Raw genomic sequence first — 16,561 nt, 5'->3', positions numbered from 1 at the left:
AAGAGATGGAAACAACCTAAATGTCCATCTACCAATAAATGGATGAAGAAAAATATCATATATACATACAATGAACTATTACTCAGTTTAAAAAAACAGAAGAAAATTCTGTCATAGGCTACAACATGGATGAACATTTAAGACATTACACTAGGTGCAATAAGCAGTCATAAAGGGACAAATACTGCATGATTCCACTTTTATGAGGACTTGATGGGGTTTAGGACATGCCACCCCCAAATATGGCACCTTGGCATATTGAGTGTTTTAAGGCACAGGAGTTTAAGAAAATGGCAAAAGCAGAAAGGTCACTGTGACCTCCTCCTCACCCTTGCCCTTCTTCCATAAACAGGTCACAAAAATCTCAAGCGGAGAGTGCCTCCCTAAACCAGAGGGTTTAGGGAAAGGTGCATCCCTATCTCTGAAGACTAAAGGACACAAAGAAGAATCCTACCAAGCAAGCCTTGCTAAATTTCCCCCAGTTTACTATACAATTACCTCATACTCCTTAAACTAGCATATTGCCCCCATGACTGTCCATTCTTCAACAAGCCTACTTGGGGTTTTTACTTCCCCATAAAGGCTCCTGAGTCACATAAAAAACTTGTATTAAATAAATCTGTATGATTTTCTATTGTTAATCTGTCTTTGTGAGTTTAATTCCCAGATCCAGCAAAGGAACCCTAAAGGGCCGAGACTGAGGAAAACATTTTCCTATCCTACAATACTAAAAAAAAAAAAAGAGAGAGAAAAAGTGGTCAAACTTATAGAAGCAGAAAGTAGAATGATGGTTTCCATGGGCTGGAGTAAGGAGGAAATTAGTTGTTATTGAATGGGTACAGAATTTCAGTCATGCAAATTGAAAAAATTCTAGAGATCTAATGTAAAAAAAAATATGCATAAAGCTAAAACTGTACTGCATATTTAAAGATGTGTTAAGAGGATAGGTTTCAGGTTATGTGATTGTTTTCATCAAAGTTAAAAAAAAAAAAAAGAAAAGAAAGATGAGGGCTGGAGAAGCTTCTGGGTACCCACCGAGTGCCAGCCATTCCTTTTGCCCAGGAATTGACTGAAACAGATGGTGAGGTCCTGACCAGATTGGGGACTGTCACTACAACACAACAAGAAAGGAATTGAGTAGAATACTTAACAAATATGGCCTTTATTAATCAGAAAATAGGTTTAAAAAATTAAGTCAAAACTGAAAAATCAAGGAGCTGCTACAAAACCTATGTTACTAAAGGAGATACTGGACCTAGCCAGAACTGCAGTGATCCTGTCCCTGATCCAGTGAACAAGTAAGAACATGCACAGATTCAGTCTCTAGATGAGAAAATACAAAAAAGCAAAAGCATGTATCTTTTGAGATAGGTTTAGAGCAGGTTCCTTTTGAGAAGGCTCCTTTCCTTTTATAATTAAGTTTGGTTTCTGAAAAGTTCCCATTGTGAGTTTTAATATCATTAATGGCTTTTAAAGCCATTATGGATATTACCACCAAATGAATTATGCTCAATAGCCATGTTAAATAATTTATCAGAAATGGTTATCAAAGAGACATCCCCCATGCATTACCAAAATAAAAAGTGAGAGGGGGGCTGAAATAAAGGCACAGGTGGCCAAAGGTCTAGGGTGGGAAGAGAAAGACCAATGAGATTTTATTCTTTTAATTTTCCATGTATTTCCTTTTTCCCCAAACTGTTTCAAAAGCGGGCACATAAAAGGAAAAACTTACAACCATGTCCCCTATTCCACATTTTCGAACTACTTCCAGTACTATAAACAAGGGATAAAACACAGTTTTGAAGAACCTATCTCCTCACCCTTAGCTTCCAAAATCAACTTTCACCCATTTTGGGACAATACAAAATATGGCCCTGGGCTTTAATTTTGAAATGTAGTTCTAAATATACTTTGTCAGTATTTTTTAATTTGATGGAAAGAGGATGATTGTATTAAAGAAAAGGCAGGTGGGCCTGCCAACCAAAGCTAAGTATATTAACTTGAAAATACTCCCAAGGTATATTAAAAATGATTCTTATGCACTTATCTACAAATTTTAAGATTCTGTAAATAATGAAGAATCGATAATAAAGAATAATAAAGAAACAGCCTTTGTTCTTGGTTCCTGGGAAGGAGACTCTAAATCCTTGGGAGTGTTTGTTATTCCTAAACCCCCTGGAAGACATGCATTTATGCTAACGCAGCGACTCATGGGCCCAGCTTTAGGATGGGGACTATTCACCAAAAAACCAACCACATAACTAGGGGGTTGTGTGACTTTGAGCCAGTCTAACTCCCAGGGAAAGAAGGAGGCTGGAGAATGAGTTCAGTCATGTGGCCAATGATCTGATCAATCATGCCTACACAATGAAACTCCAATAAAAATTCTGGGAACTAGCCAGATTTGCAACCAGTTGGTTAGAAGTGTGGGTGGCCTGGGGATGCCACCTTCAAACTGGCATCTGAAGTTATGCAGTCTTGTTGGGGACTATGTGCCCTTAAATCTGTGGAGTCTGATGCTAACTTAAGGTATTTAGTGTTAAAAATGATTGCAATGCAGTAGATGGGACTGAAACAGAATATACAAGATTCCTGGAACAACACAGGTTTGAACTGCATAGATCCACTTACATGCAGATTTTTCCAATAAATATACTACAATACTATTAAATGTATTTTTCTTCCTTATGATTTTCTTAATAACATTTTCTTTTCTCTAGTTTGCTGTAAGAGTACAATATATAATACATACAACACACAATGTACGCATTGATTGACTATGTTATCAGTAAGGCTTCAGGTCAACAGTAGACTATTAGTACTTAAGTTTTGGGAAATCAGTAGTTATACATGGATTTTCAACTGTGCAGGGGGTCAGGATCCCTAACCCCCATGTTGTTCAATGATCAACTGTGGATTTAGAAATTAATTCTAAAATACTATATGCCTAGGTATAAACAACCAAAAAAAACTTAAGTAGAAATGAACTATTAAAACTGTACTTAAATGCTCAAATCAGCTGATAAAAATAATCAAATCTCACTTCAACACCTGTGACGGAAAATACCTACTCTTGCATTATGGGGTCCCTCTCAAAGTAAAAGGCATGTACTATAAATTGTGATGAACAAAATCTCACATGTTAATTGATCAAATCTCTAAGGCTGGAGTTTCAATAATTTTTAGTAACTATGGTATGCACATCTTGGCTTTGCTTTGAGAAATCTGATCATAAATCTTAGCTTAAAAAGCAATTAGAAGGACATTATGAACTCAATAAAAAAAAAGTATCCACACTATACCAAAGAACGCAATACTAATTTTAAAAGCTTACTAGTACAATTACAATATGATTTTATTTTCAAGTGCAATTAAATAAGAAACATACATACTGCAAATTGCAATAACAAAATGAGAATTCCTCTCTATGCTGCCAGTGTCATTTACTAATAGCGTTAACTTACTATGTCATTGCAGAAGATACAAGGGTTTCCTCTCTGGATCAGTCTCAAGTGCACTGACTTACCCCTAAATTTTATCTGATCAATCCAGTAGCAAAAGCTAAGCAATTACAAAAGGCAAACTATTAAAAGAACTACTAGTACCAGTAACAGCACAGGTTAACCAGCAACCTTAACCTTTTTTCCATTAAAAATGAAGCTATTTCTGGAGTCAACGGTGGTGAGTACCTATTATGAGTAATGAAATGTATAAAAACAGTCTTTTCTGTGAGGGGGCTCACAGTCTACCGAGGAAAGACAAGCACAGAAACATAACTATTATTTTACAAATCATGTATCTGTGGCTACTGTTTGCTAATGGTGCCGCCTATGCACTGGGCCCTATTAGGGCTTTTATATACATTCATTAATTTAATCCTCACTCTCTAAAACTTAGGTATAAGAAGGGCACTGCATAGATGAATGAGACTGGATAAAGAACTGCAAAATTGAGACACTTGAGTTATTCTGGATTATTTCCTTAGTATCCTTCTGCAGTTTAAAAATTAGGAAATATATATTTTTAATAGATTATGTTGGTACTTATATGCATTTCTAACTAGCACAGACTGATTGTTTGTGTCCCACCACCAAATTTATATATTAAGTCCTAATGCCCAATGTGATGATATACAGCGGCTGGGGGCCTGTGGGAGGTGATTAGGTCAGGAGAGTAGAGCCCTCATGAATAGGATTAGTGCCTTTATAAAAGAGGCCCCAAGGAATTCCCTTGCCCCTTTTTACCATGTGAGGTTACAGCAAGAAAACAGCCATCTATGAAATAGGAAAAAGGCCCTCACCAGACAATAAGACTCGTGCCTTGATCTTGGAATTCTGTCTCCAGAACTGGGAGAAATAAATTTCTGTTGTTTATAAGCCACGCAGCCTATGGTATTTTCTTATAGCAACCCAAATTAACTAAGACACCTATTAACTTATACCAAATGGAATGGTAATTATAATGGTGTTCAAAAAATAATAAAAGCCAATTAATTCTAATTGTTTGAAAGAGAGTACATCCATATTAATAAAATCTTGAATTTTAGTCTGTTTAAAAAAGTATTAATTTCAAGTATGTACAGTGAATCAAATTCTAAGTGTACAAAATATATATCCATTGGGGTCTATATCCATACATAAAATTCACTTGTACTAGAAATATCTAATATTTTTAAATAGCTTTTTCATAAAATCAATCAAAAGTATCTTCTAGAATCTTCATTCATTTATTAAGTATACAAGTGACGCCAGAGAGGCAGATCCTCAAGAGGGAGGGCCTTAGGCCCATTGCCAACAGGATTCTTGATTTTGTGTGAGAAAAGAATTCAAGGGCAAGCCATTTAGGGAAAGGGGAAAAGATTTATTAAGTACAGAAATAAGAAAGCTTCTACTTCACGAAATAGTGGTCTCTCTTCCCAGGTGAGCAAGAAGACCTCCCCACCCTTTGCCTCTAATGAAGCGTTTTCTTTTCTTTTTCTTTTTTTAAGATTTTATTTACTTATTTGACAGAGAGAGACAGTACAAGGAGGGGGAGCGGCAGAGGGACAGGGAGAACAAGGTTCCTCACTGAGCAGGGAGTCCAATGCAGGTCTCAATCCCAGGATGCTGGAATCATGAACTGAGCCAAAGGCAGACACTTAACTAACTAAGCCACCCAGGTGCCCCGCCCCTAACAAAGGATTTTATATATATAGATATATATATATATTTTTTTAATTAGCTAACCACACAGGAAGGCGCTTACTCTTTAACTTTGGGCTTATCATTCATATTGGGCAATTAGTTTGTCCACTGTCTTAGAGTTTTGGAATTACCCACATGGAGCAATTTTAAGAATGTCCAGCATATGTGGCTTTTACTGCTGGACAGAGTGGGGTCTTGTGGTTTCCCATGAGTCAGATCTTGTGACTCTTTTCTTGGCTTGCTGATTTTTAGGTTAAGGGTCAGCCTAAAATCAAAATGGCTTTACTCTGGTCAACTTATCTCTCAAGTTCTTCTTTCCTCCTGCCTCACAAATATCAAGCGTTAAGCATATACCATGTGCCAGGCTCTGTTCAAGATACTGGGAACATAGCAGAGAACAAAAAGTTCAGATGTCTGTGCTCTAGTTTATACTCCAGTAGTTCCTGCTTAATACTGGTAAATATTTAAGCAAAATCTTTTGAAATTTTGACTATTAAATACATTTAAATGTTTGAATTAGGATTTAATTTTAAGGCTAAAATGTCTACTACTTTATCCCATATAAACACATGAAAATAAGCAGTAACTGGCATTAAGAAAAAAATGCCTCCTCAAATGAGTTCCCCATTACCATGATAGACAAGTTTAACTATCCCTAAAGTATGCATAAATTATGTAAAACCAATATATATCAAGGATAATAATAATTAAGTAATATTAACATTTATTGCTCAAAATAATCAGGAGACTGTCTATTAAGTATAAAAAAATTATTTCAGAGCTTTGGTACTCAAAAATACAAAATTCTTTGGTCTGTCCTCCAAAATTTCTAAAATGTTTATCTGTAGGTCATTTAATTTTAAACATTCATGATTTTCATAGTTTTTGTCTTCATCTAACTGACATACATTAGTTAAAGTATTAGCATTTTAAAGTACCTTTCCAATTTGATAGTTTCCAAGTGTAAGACAAAGATACAGCTTGTAGTTTTGATAATTCGTTAGCATTGCAGCTAACTTTCTACATGTAGAAAGACAGAAAGGAGATTCCAAATGAGTTACTCTAATGTAAACAGGAAGGTGGTAGAAAACAGAAAGATGGACCAACAGACCAACCCTCAGTCCTCATAGAGGATCTTAGGGGGTGGGATGAGGGAGGGACAGACATGAGACATCAATGTATTTGTAAGATTCTATTTCTTAAACTCTAAGTAGTGGATACAAAGGTATTTGTTTTCACAATCTACGTTTCTGTATGCCTGAAATATTTAGTAATTTAAAAAAACAGACTCACCGATCAATTACAATTTCTTTCTGTCTTAGCAGTCCTTCTTTTATTTTCAGCACTGATTCCCACTTACTGAAATCCTGATAGCTGGAAGGTGAATAACTTTGACGAGACGATCCGGTCAAAACCTGCACAAATATATTTATATTATTAGTATACTGAAAGTGTCTAAAGGGAATATTTCAATGATATCTAATATTTTCCTAATGATTTTCATTAAAAAAGGGAGAACTCTCCCTTTAATCTTTTTTTTTAAAGACTGTCTGAAATCACACTTGTGAATACAAAGTAACTTGAAGAATTTCAAAGAAGTTCTGAAGTAAAAGTACAAGTCTAATGAACTGGTGACAATAGAATATTTAATCTGGCTTATTATAACACTATAAATAAGATCTTATTATCTTGTGGAAACTTTCTGAAAATGAGAGATTAATCACTCACTGCCTAAGAACTACAATAAGAAAATGTTCCATGGTTAGACTAGACAAACATAGGAAAGGTTTCCATAAGGAAATAAAAATAGTACCTGTAGTATGCAGATTTCAAATTGTCATCCATCACATCACATTTATTTACATTAAACTTGCATAAGCAAAAATATTTTCACAAAATAGTAAACATATTTATAGAAAATATGACTTAAACAGGTATAATCTGGGTGGGTGATTACTGGTCTCCAGTGTAAATTACATACATAACTTAGAAAAAAATCTGCTTAGAATTTAAGAGAAATTTCAAATATTTAAAACAAATCAACACTGATAAAAAACAATATGGCAGATATCCTCAAATTCCTATGACTGAAACAAAAAAAAGAAAGCCTGAATTGACTAACAGTCATAGATTGAAAAGATATGTTGAAGTCCTAAGTCCCAAGTACCTCAAGATGTAACCTTCTTTGGGAACAGGGCCTTTACAGATAGAGTCAAGTTAAGAGGAAGTCATTGGGGTGGGCCCTAATCCAGTATGACTGGTGTCCTATGTAAAGGGGAAATCTGACCACAAATACACGCAGAAGACGACTATGTAAAGAGATACAGAAAGAACACCATCTGAAATGAAAGCAGAGATAGTAGTGATGCGTCTACACACCAAGCAACACAAAAGATTGTCCAGGAAACCACTAGAAATGCAGCCTGGAACAGATTCTTCTTCACAAGCCTCAGAAGAAAACAACTCGGCCAATACCTTGATTTTGGACATCTAACTTCCAGAACTGTGAGACAATAAATTTCTGTTGTGTAAGCTACCCAAGTTTGTATCCTTTGTTATGGCAGCTGCAGGAAACTAATACAACTGTTAAGTCAAGTAGGAACATAAATTCCTTGGCAAGCTAAACAACCCTACAGAAACACTCCAAAGCAACTTTAGGAAAATTCAAATGGCAGTGATATTTTTATCCTTTGTCTTCCAAAGATGTTACTAGCAAGACCTACTTCTGAATAAACCACTAATTTTGTGACATCAACTAGTCCTGGATTAACCCCTTAAATTATGATTTTCAAGTAATACTAGGATAGGATGTTTCAGGCAGAAGTCAGACAAAACAAGATGAACAGACTAGGAAGGATAGAAACCAGGAGATAGCAGGGTACATAACTTGTCATATGCGCAGATATTTGGAGTGTAAGTGACATAGGGTTATAGGGGCAGCTTAGTCAGAGATCCTGTATCTGAATTTCACTTTTTCCTTTGCCTAACATACAACCCAGACTAATAATAAGCCATATGCCCTAGTAGAGATACGTTAGTTGCTACAGTAATGAAGTGTTTTTACTGTGGTTGGTAATTAGCTGTTGCTCAAACCCCCTGAGGGTCCTCTCCACTCTTCAACAAATAAAGAGTTCTTGGCATTAAGAAAGGGCTTTCAAGATGCTTCATCCATAAATGGCATCCTTTCTGATTGCTTGGTTCCCTACACTGCATTAGTCAACCCTCCAAAATTTTCCCATCTCAATACTACCTACCAGCTTATATTTAGTTGGCAGAACTAGGATTCAAACCTGGGCACTCCAACAAAAGAGCATATGCTCTTAAGTACCACATTGCGTCCACTATGGCCTAAATAAGGTATTCACAAAATTTCATATCATCACAAGAGCTGAAAACATTTTTTTAAGATCTTATTTATTTATTTGAGAGAGAAAAAGTGAGAGACAGAGTATGAGTGAAGGGGGAGGGGCAGAGAGACAGAGGGAGAAGCAGACTCCCTGCTGAGGAGGGAGCCCGATACGGGGCTTGACCCCAGGTCCCCGGGATCATGGCTGGAGCCAAAGGTAGATGCTTAACCGACTGAGCCACCCAGGCGCCCCTGAAAACATTTTTGAGTGTAACTGCTCTTAGGAGCTGAGAAAGGATTCAGCACCATAAATATTGCTGATATTATGAGAAAGTCTCTACTTACAGCAAATTCATGTTACTTAATGACTATCAATTTAGTGGGCAAGTCACTTGAAATTTATTTCGTCAAGTTATGGCTCAAACAGGAATTCATTAAAACTAGTAAAAGCTAATAAGCAAAATAAAAGACCATATCAACAATTCCAAAACTCAATGTAAGATTTGGAAATTATCAGAATGATTTGGTAAACCATTTGTGCTAGAATTTATAATACCAAATATTTCATTTATTTGGTGACTAAAAGTGAATATACACTTTATATATATACTGAGTTATATATTGACTAATATCCTGATACCAGATGACAGATATTTTAAATACTGGTTTTTGTATATGTTATCATGCCTAACAAAATACTTCTCAGATATTTTAAGGATCTATAGTCTCCTCTTCCCAATATCTAAAAAAGTTTCCTCCATTTCTAATTATCACACATCAGGAATGACTGACACCATAGTATCTGAAGCTGTGTTTTACCTCCTATATCTTGTGCCTATTTCAATAAGACAAGTGCCCACAGCTCAAAAAAGTCAACAACAACAATAACAAAATGTGCCCAGGCAATAGATGATGATCCTGTGAAGAAACATTAACTTTTCTACTCTTCATAAGTCATCTGCTACAGAATTTCCCCATGGCTGACAACTTCCTAAGGAGAAGCCTTTTCTTGTTTTGAAACACTTGTTGGTATCAAGAAAGAGAGTGAGGGAAAAGAAAGAAAGGAGGTTTGCAAGAGAAAAGCAAATAATGATACCACTTGGGTGTATAGCACTGGAAACATTTGCAGAATACACCGCTAAAGTACTTGCCAGATACTTCTATGAATATACATAAAACAAAATATGAAAATTTATTCATCTGATTTGTAGCTCCCTTGATCTACACCCTTTGGAAAACAAATCAAAATTGAGCTATGAAACTGAGCAAACGGGAATAAAGAAAATGAGGAAAAGCAAGCTTTCCCCTGTAATTAAGATGCAATAATATTTTTTAAAAAGTACTGAGAGTTAATAAATATTACAAGTTCCCATCACAAGGAAAATTTTTTTTGTAATTTTGTATGGTGATGGATGGTAACTAGACATAGTGGTGATCATTTCACAGCGTATACAAATACCAAATCATTATGTTATACACCTGAAACTAATATAATGTTAAATGTCAATTATACCTCAATTTAAAAAAAAATGTAACATACAAAGATTTACCAAAACAGCAGCGTGATAGTCTTCCTTACTAAACTTCAACCCTCATTCATAAAAAGAGTATAAAAAGGAGAACAAAATTTGACACACAACCAAATGCTGCAAGTGAATTTAAAAGTAATTTTTAAATTGTTTATTATAACTGCCTACCACTAAAAATGACAATTATGGGGACATTTTTTCATCTAAGGCTTTTATAATAAGGCCATATTATTATGTAATAAAGCTATATTAAACAAAATTATAAAATGCAACTTGAAATAGATATTTAAAAGATTTTTTTAAAAAAATCATATTGTAAAGTCTCAAATAGCAAGGCAGCAACTGTACCTTTATGACCTTACATACAATATAAACAATGCTATACTACTAAAGATACACAGAAAAGTAACAAGTGTAAAAATTTATTTTTATTATAATTTAGAGCAGTTCAGACTTCAGTCTCTGCAAGACTGAAAGAGAATCTGACAGAAATAGCATAGGATTGTTTGTAGTACATGTGGAAAAAATCAGTTATCTATCCTGAAAACACATTTTGTAAGTTCTAAAAGATTTGAAGAGTAAGAAGGGAATTAGATTATGTTCAAACCAGTTCTTCACATTTCCATGTTATAGTATCTCAGGTTATTCTTTTGGTTTTTCTTTTTAAGATTTTAGTTATTTGACAGAGAGAGAGAGAGAGAGAGAGAGAGAGCACTAGCAGGGGGAGGGGCAGAGAGAGAGGGAGAGCAGATTCCCTGCTTAGCAGGAAGCCCTACAGGACATTACATGGGGCTCGCAGGGCTCAATCCTAGGATCGTAGGACCCCAGGATTATGACCTGAACTAAAGCGGGACGCTTAACTGACTGAGCCAGCCAGGTGTTCCATTTCAGAGGGTTATTCTTCAAAAACTGCCAAAGTAAAGTGTCAGCAAATGTTAAAGGTTTCCTCCCCCTTATTTATAAAACAGAAACTGTCTTCTCCTAACTACATATTTGATAAGCTGAAGATAACTTACAAAATCTTATTAGTAACAATTATCTATTAGTTTCCAAGCACTGTACTCAAAAGCAGCTGGGGTGAGGCTTTTTCCCCAGACAATGACACAATAGGAACCTTGAGAATACATAAATGCACACTTTATAGTTCTGGATAGCACTATCTTAGCTTTGGAACATTAACATATGTGCAAAAAGAAAGGCAGCCAAGTGAAATTGCCTTAAAACCTTCACAGTGAAAGTTATTGAAAAATCAAGCCCAAGATAAAAAATGTTTTCTTTGTTTTATTATGGATTAGGAGTTGATGTGATTTGCAGACTACACTCTTGCACAATACTAGCTAACATGAACAAAAGAGAAGCAGGAATGGCAATATCATTCTTGGGTGTCATAAAATTCTAGCCAAAGAAGGATTATATTTTTAAAAATCCTAAGATAAATAAAAATTAAAAAACGAGAAAGTTTTCTGTTGGTAAAAAGCAACATTCACCAAGAAGATAAAATAGACACAATAAACCTCATATGAAGAAAAACTATGAAAAATAAATGGAGAGGGGTGCCTAGCTGGCTCAGTTGCAGGAACACATGACTCTTGATCTCAGGGTCATGAGTTCGAGCTTCATGCTGGGTGTAGAGATTACTCAAATAAATAAAACTTAAAAAAAAATGAACAAATGAATCTACATCACAGTGAAGACTTTAGTATGTCTTTCTGAAATAGAAAAATTAGATAGAACAGTGGTTGGCAAATCCAGTTCACCATCTTTTTTTGTATGCAAACTAAAAATGGTATAATTTCCTATCTCTTCATCACTTTGGTGCTCTCTTACATCTGCAAATAATCAGGAGATAAAAGACTAGATGAAGTAAATGGTGTACACCAAGAATGCAAGAACAAAACTGATGAGGGGTAGCAGAATATGCCACCCCAAATATGGCTGTAGGAATTCTGGACATGCTACCCCAAAATATGCCCCCCTCTGACACATTATTTTGAGCCATGGGCACTTGAAAAACAGCAAATGTTGGGAGAGGCTTTCTCTGAACTCCATTTATCTGCCTAAAGGACCTCAATTGTCATAAATCCCCTCCCTGGAAATTTCATCTACAAGGGAGGACTGACTCTCATCACGGAAGAGGAAACCACACTCAGACAAACTTTCTCACAGACCATCATAGCTCCCATCTATTCTTCTAAGGGCCCATGCATCTTTCCTAAAAGTCATTTCCTTTCCCCTTAGAGGCCTACATCCTACACTCCAACTTTCCTCATTAATATGGTATTTAATCCTGAATTGTCAATCTGCCTCTTAATGAGTTCCTCATTTTTCCCTGCGTATCTTGCATGTGTACATGAGGTATGCAGGTTGATAAACTTCTGTATTTTCTCTTGTTCTCCTGTCTTTTATTACAACAGTCTCAGCCAAGAACTTAGAGACGTAGAGGAAAATTATTTTTCCTCCCCCCACAACCAATTCTTAAGAGTTTTTAATACTCTAGAACATAGAAGGTTTCTCTCTCAAGACAGAGGACAACCATGCTCCCTATATTAAAAGAGGAATAGATTTTTTATAGCCCATTATAAACACATTTAGCTCATTAGCAATACATTTTTGAACATATTTTTACCCCAAATAGTTAGAAAACAATTAAGAATTTCTGTTCTATAAATCATAACTGGTCATGAGAGGCATATCATTTTGTGGCAGTTATGTATCGATAGTAAAATACACATTTATACCATATTCTAGAAAACATAGGTATTGTGTTTTGATAGAATGTGAATAAGACACACTGAAGAGGTCTTTGAATATTTCTAGGAAAAAAAATGCATCAAAATTCACATATCAATAAAATAGAATATTACTGTTGTGATGCTGTTCTCCTTAGAAAATTTCAAGTAGTCAGTCATGTTTCTACAGGACTAAACCCAATATAAGTAATAAAGGAGACATTGGTAACTTAATATACAATTTATACTTATAGCTTATAAATAATAAAACTTTAACTAGACATGAACATGAAATCTAAAAGATAATTATAAAGCCATGTAACTGTGTGAGCTAATTTGAAGTATGGAACAGAAAGGATGTCATCAAAGTAACAAACATTTCAAAATCCGTGCAGGTGAAACAAAGACACTTTTTGTAAGTAAACATTTTCCAGACATATTTGGGATTAAGAAGTATTTTATATTCAAATTATCAAATTCAAGGAGAGAAGGGAATTCCTCATCTACATGTTTTCCTACAAATGCATAAGATGTACTGTTGCAATGGTTGTTTATAGAAGAAAACAGTAGTTTACTAGTCAAAGAAGAATCATTACTCTTCTGCATCTAGACCCCAACCCTCCAGATTTATAGACCCATAACACATACATAGGCATGTCTTATTGTAAACTGCCAATTCCACTCTTTAATTGAATAGAGATAGCAGGCATCCACAATCCCAAATACATGCTACTTAGATGAGACCCAGATGCTGTGAAAAGTTGCCAAAATATGTCACTTAATGGTCAAACATGCTACTAAAATAAGCTTAGTATATTGCAGCTGAAAATAGCTCAAAATTCTTTGGCTTCAGCCTGGACAAATACTGTTAAATTTAGATAATCTAGTTCTACCACACTTAACTGCAATGCAGCCTCTGCAGTTCGTCAAGCTCGTTATCTCTCCTTCATTTGCCTTTGTTGCTTAGCTCATTCATCACTCACAACATGTCACATAACACAGCAAATCTTCCTGTTTCCTGGAATAGTCTATCTGAAGCAATACTCTACAAGTGCCTTTTAGTAAAAGAATCATGATACTTCACCTAAAAGTAAATTCACAAAGCTCAGTAATGAAGATGAAAAAAACCCCGCAAATCATATAGAATTCAAATAACTTTTTATTCAACAACAGTAGGAAAAATATGGATCATTTGATTACTAAAAGAATTCTGCTTTCAAATAAAATCAATCTTACATATTATATTATTACTAAAAGAAATGTGCATTTATTAAAAAAATCTGTATCTTAAGCCCATGTAATTATTTATAGTGTATTACTATGAATTTTCTCTAACAAAATTCAAACCAAAACAGCATATTAAAAAAATATTCTATCCATAACCTCTTCTTAATGAACAATTATAAAGTCTGCATCTTGACTTTTGAAATTTAAATTATAGAAGGAACTGCGTTTTAACGATCTCATTATTTCTTCAATTTGTCTTTATTACTAATTCTATAATGCTAGCTATCTTTGCTATCCTAATCTGCTTTACTGAAATAATAATGCAAATATATCAAGTTACTTCAAGGGTAAAAACCTTGAAAAAAATATAAAAAGAAACTGATAGGATGAATACATACCTATATTTTATATCTTAAAAATACACGTGCATGAAAATAAAGACAATCCTAAAAATATTACTTATTTCCACCTTGCTAAACAACTAAATTACTATTAATTCTTTTCCTTTGGAAGAAGGGCCTTTTTTTTTTTTAAAGATTTTATTTTTATTTATTCATGAGAGACAGAGAGAGAGAGAGAGAGAGAGAGAAGCAGAGGGAGAAGCAGGCTCCAAAGGAGCTGGGAGCCCGATGCAGGACTCGATCCCAGGACCCTGGGATCATGACCTGAGCCGAAGGCAGACGCTTAACCATCTGAGCCACCCAGGTGCCCAAGAAGGGCCTTTTTTCTCTCAAAAATCAATCTGCTGTGGATGCACAACACAAAGTGCAATCTTTGTTAGTATTAGCATGTTTTTTAAAATGGCAACAAAGGAATGATCCATGCATGAAACACGATCTCATTATAGTCAAAATGCAAAAGTGAAGGGGGAAATGGTATATCCAAGACTGAGGAGCAAATCATTTTCCTCAAGCAAATCAATCAGAAGATTAAAAAAAAGAAGCTTAAGTCTTCAAATTTAATCATTAATTTTTACTTATAAAACAATATAGACTTATCCAAACCATTTGTTATAACTTACTTTTTAAAAATTTAAGATGAAATATATTAACAGAAGAATTTAATAAACTTAATTTGCTAACTGTAATTAACAAATCTGATAGCTTCTACTGGTAACCAAACTGGAAAACAAAAATAAAGGGTGTAACTGACAATTCATGAAAGGAATATCGTATGAAATGGAAATGGAGAGAAGTCTATCAAAATGAAATATTTAATATAATGTGGATTTATCTGGGATCTTGCCCAAGGTTATAGATACCAAATGTACCACACTATAGAACCAGATCCTACTTAGAGCTGTAGCACAAGCACTAACATATTTCATTTATTTTTAAAAGATTACCAAAATATGTTGTATTCAAGTTCTTTATCATATTTTACTATCAAGAGATAAAAGAAAAACACATAATAATAAATGTGCTTTAGGACCAAAGCAATGTCTACATTATATTATTTTAAAATGTATGAAACGATTTTTCTAAAAGGACAAAAGGAACTATTAATGATGGTTAGCTGGTGGGGAGAGAGGAAGTAGACTTTTACTTTATATCAGTTAGATTATTTGACTTTGCTTACCATCCATATGCTACTTTTTTTTTTCCTAAGAGTGCAGCTATGGGTCATTAAATGTTTTCTTTTGCAATATATTAAAAATACTATTTTTTAAAAAAATATTTCAATAGTCAATGACGGAAAATCTTCTCGGGGCAAAATTGTTGAGAGGAGATAGAGCATAAAACATGAGTAAGTTGATTGCTATTCAATTCAAACATCCCTTCACGTAGTTCTCTAAAATATACTAGAATCAGAAATGTTAGAAATTTTTTTTTAATCCTCAGAGTCCAGTTCAACACCTGGCCTACAGCACACAGTCAAAAGAATATGAATAAAATACAATCCCTCAAGTATATTTCTCAGCCTTCACAAAAAATACTAAGTATTTCCAATGGTCCAAGCAGATATTGTAATTACAGTATCATGACAGTAATTATGACAGTGATTCCTTTCCTTATTTTTTTTCATAATCCCTGGTACTCAGCACAGAACCTGACAATCTTTGCTAAATATTGAGCAATCTAAAAATGTACAATTATAAAAAGCTACCATCTCCCAAATTATCATAACTTAAAATTTTATCATTTTCATAGCAATGATATATGTAATAGAAAGAAATACAGACACTTTAGAGATTATAGTTCAAAGATCAATTCACAAACTTACATTTGAATAAAAATCATACTTTCCTGCCCTTGAGGTCTAGCCTCATTTCTTTCAGATCCAGCAAATCTCTGAGTAATCCACATAACTAATTTAACTTTAGTTTGCATTTTAGAGATACACATGAAAGACAGTGTTCAGTGGCCATACTGTATTCTACATTGGAGATGTGAAGTCTTAAGAGCACTTTGTGGTTCTCTAACATTTATTACACAGATTTATAATTATATGAATGTTAAATTTTTAGATATTTTTTCAAGCTAGATTTAAAAGCATCAATATATTAATGCTGGAGTCAACAATCAATTCTTCAAATATCCATGATCC

General features: G+C 34.4%; 1 protein-coding gene across 5 annotated transcripts in view; it reads right to left on the bottom strand.

Moving 5' to 3' along the window:
• Positions 1-16,561, bottom strand: part of CEP85L (centrosomal protein 85 like) — a 226,345-nt gene that overhangs the window by 63,680 nt on the left and 146,104 nt on the right. For all 5 annotated transcript variants that reach the window (XM_027603613.2, XM_027603608.2, XM_027603609.2 and 2 more), the window contains one exon: positions 6,477-6,598. In XM_027603613.2, coding sequence (XP_027459414.1) covers positions 6,477-6,598 — 122 coding nt within the window. The remainder of the gene's footprint in view (positions 1-6,476; positions 6,599-16,561) is intronic.

This window comes from Zalophus californianus, chromosome 7, assembly GCF_009762305.2.
Source record: "Zalophus californianus isolate mZalCal1 chromosome 7, mZalCal1.pri.v2, whole genome shotgun sequence".
Lineage (NCBI taxonomy): Eukaryota > Metazoa > Chordata > Mammalia > Carnivora > Otariidae > Zalophus > Zalophus californianus.
Note: the sequence above shows the minus strand (reverse complement) of the source record. Positions and strands in the feature narration are given on the sequence as shown.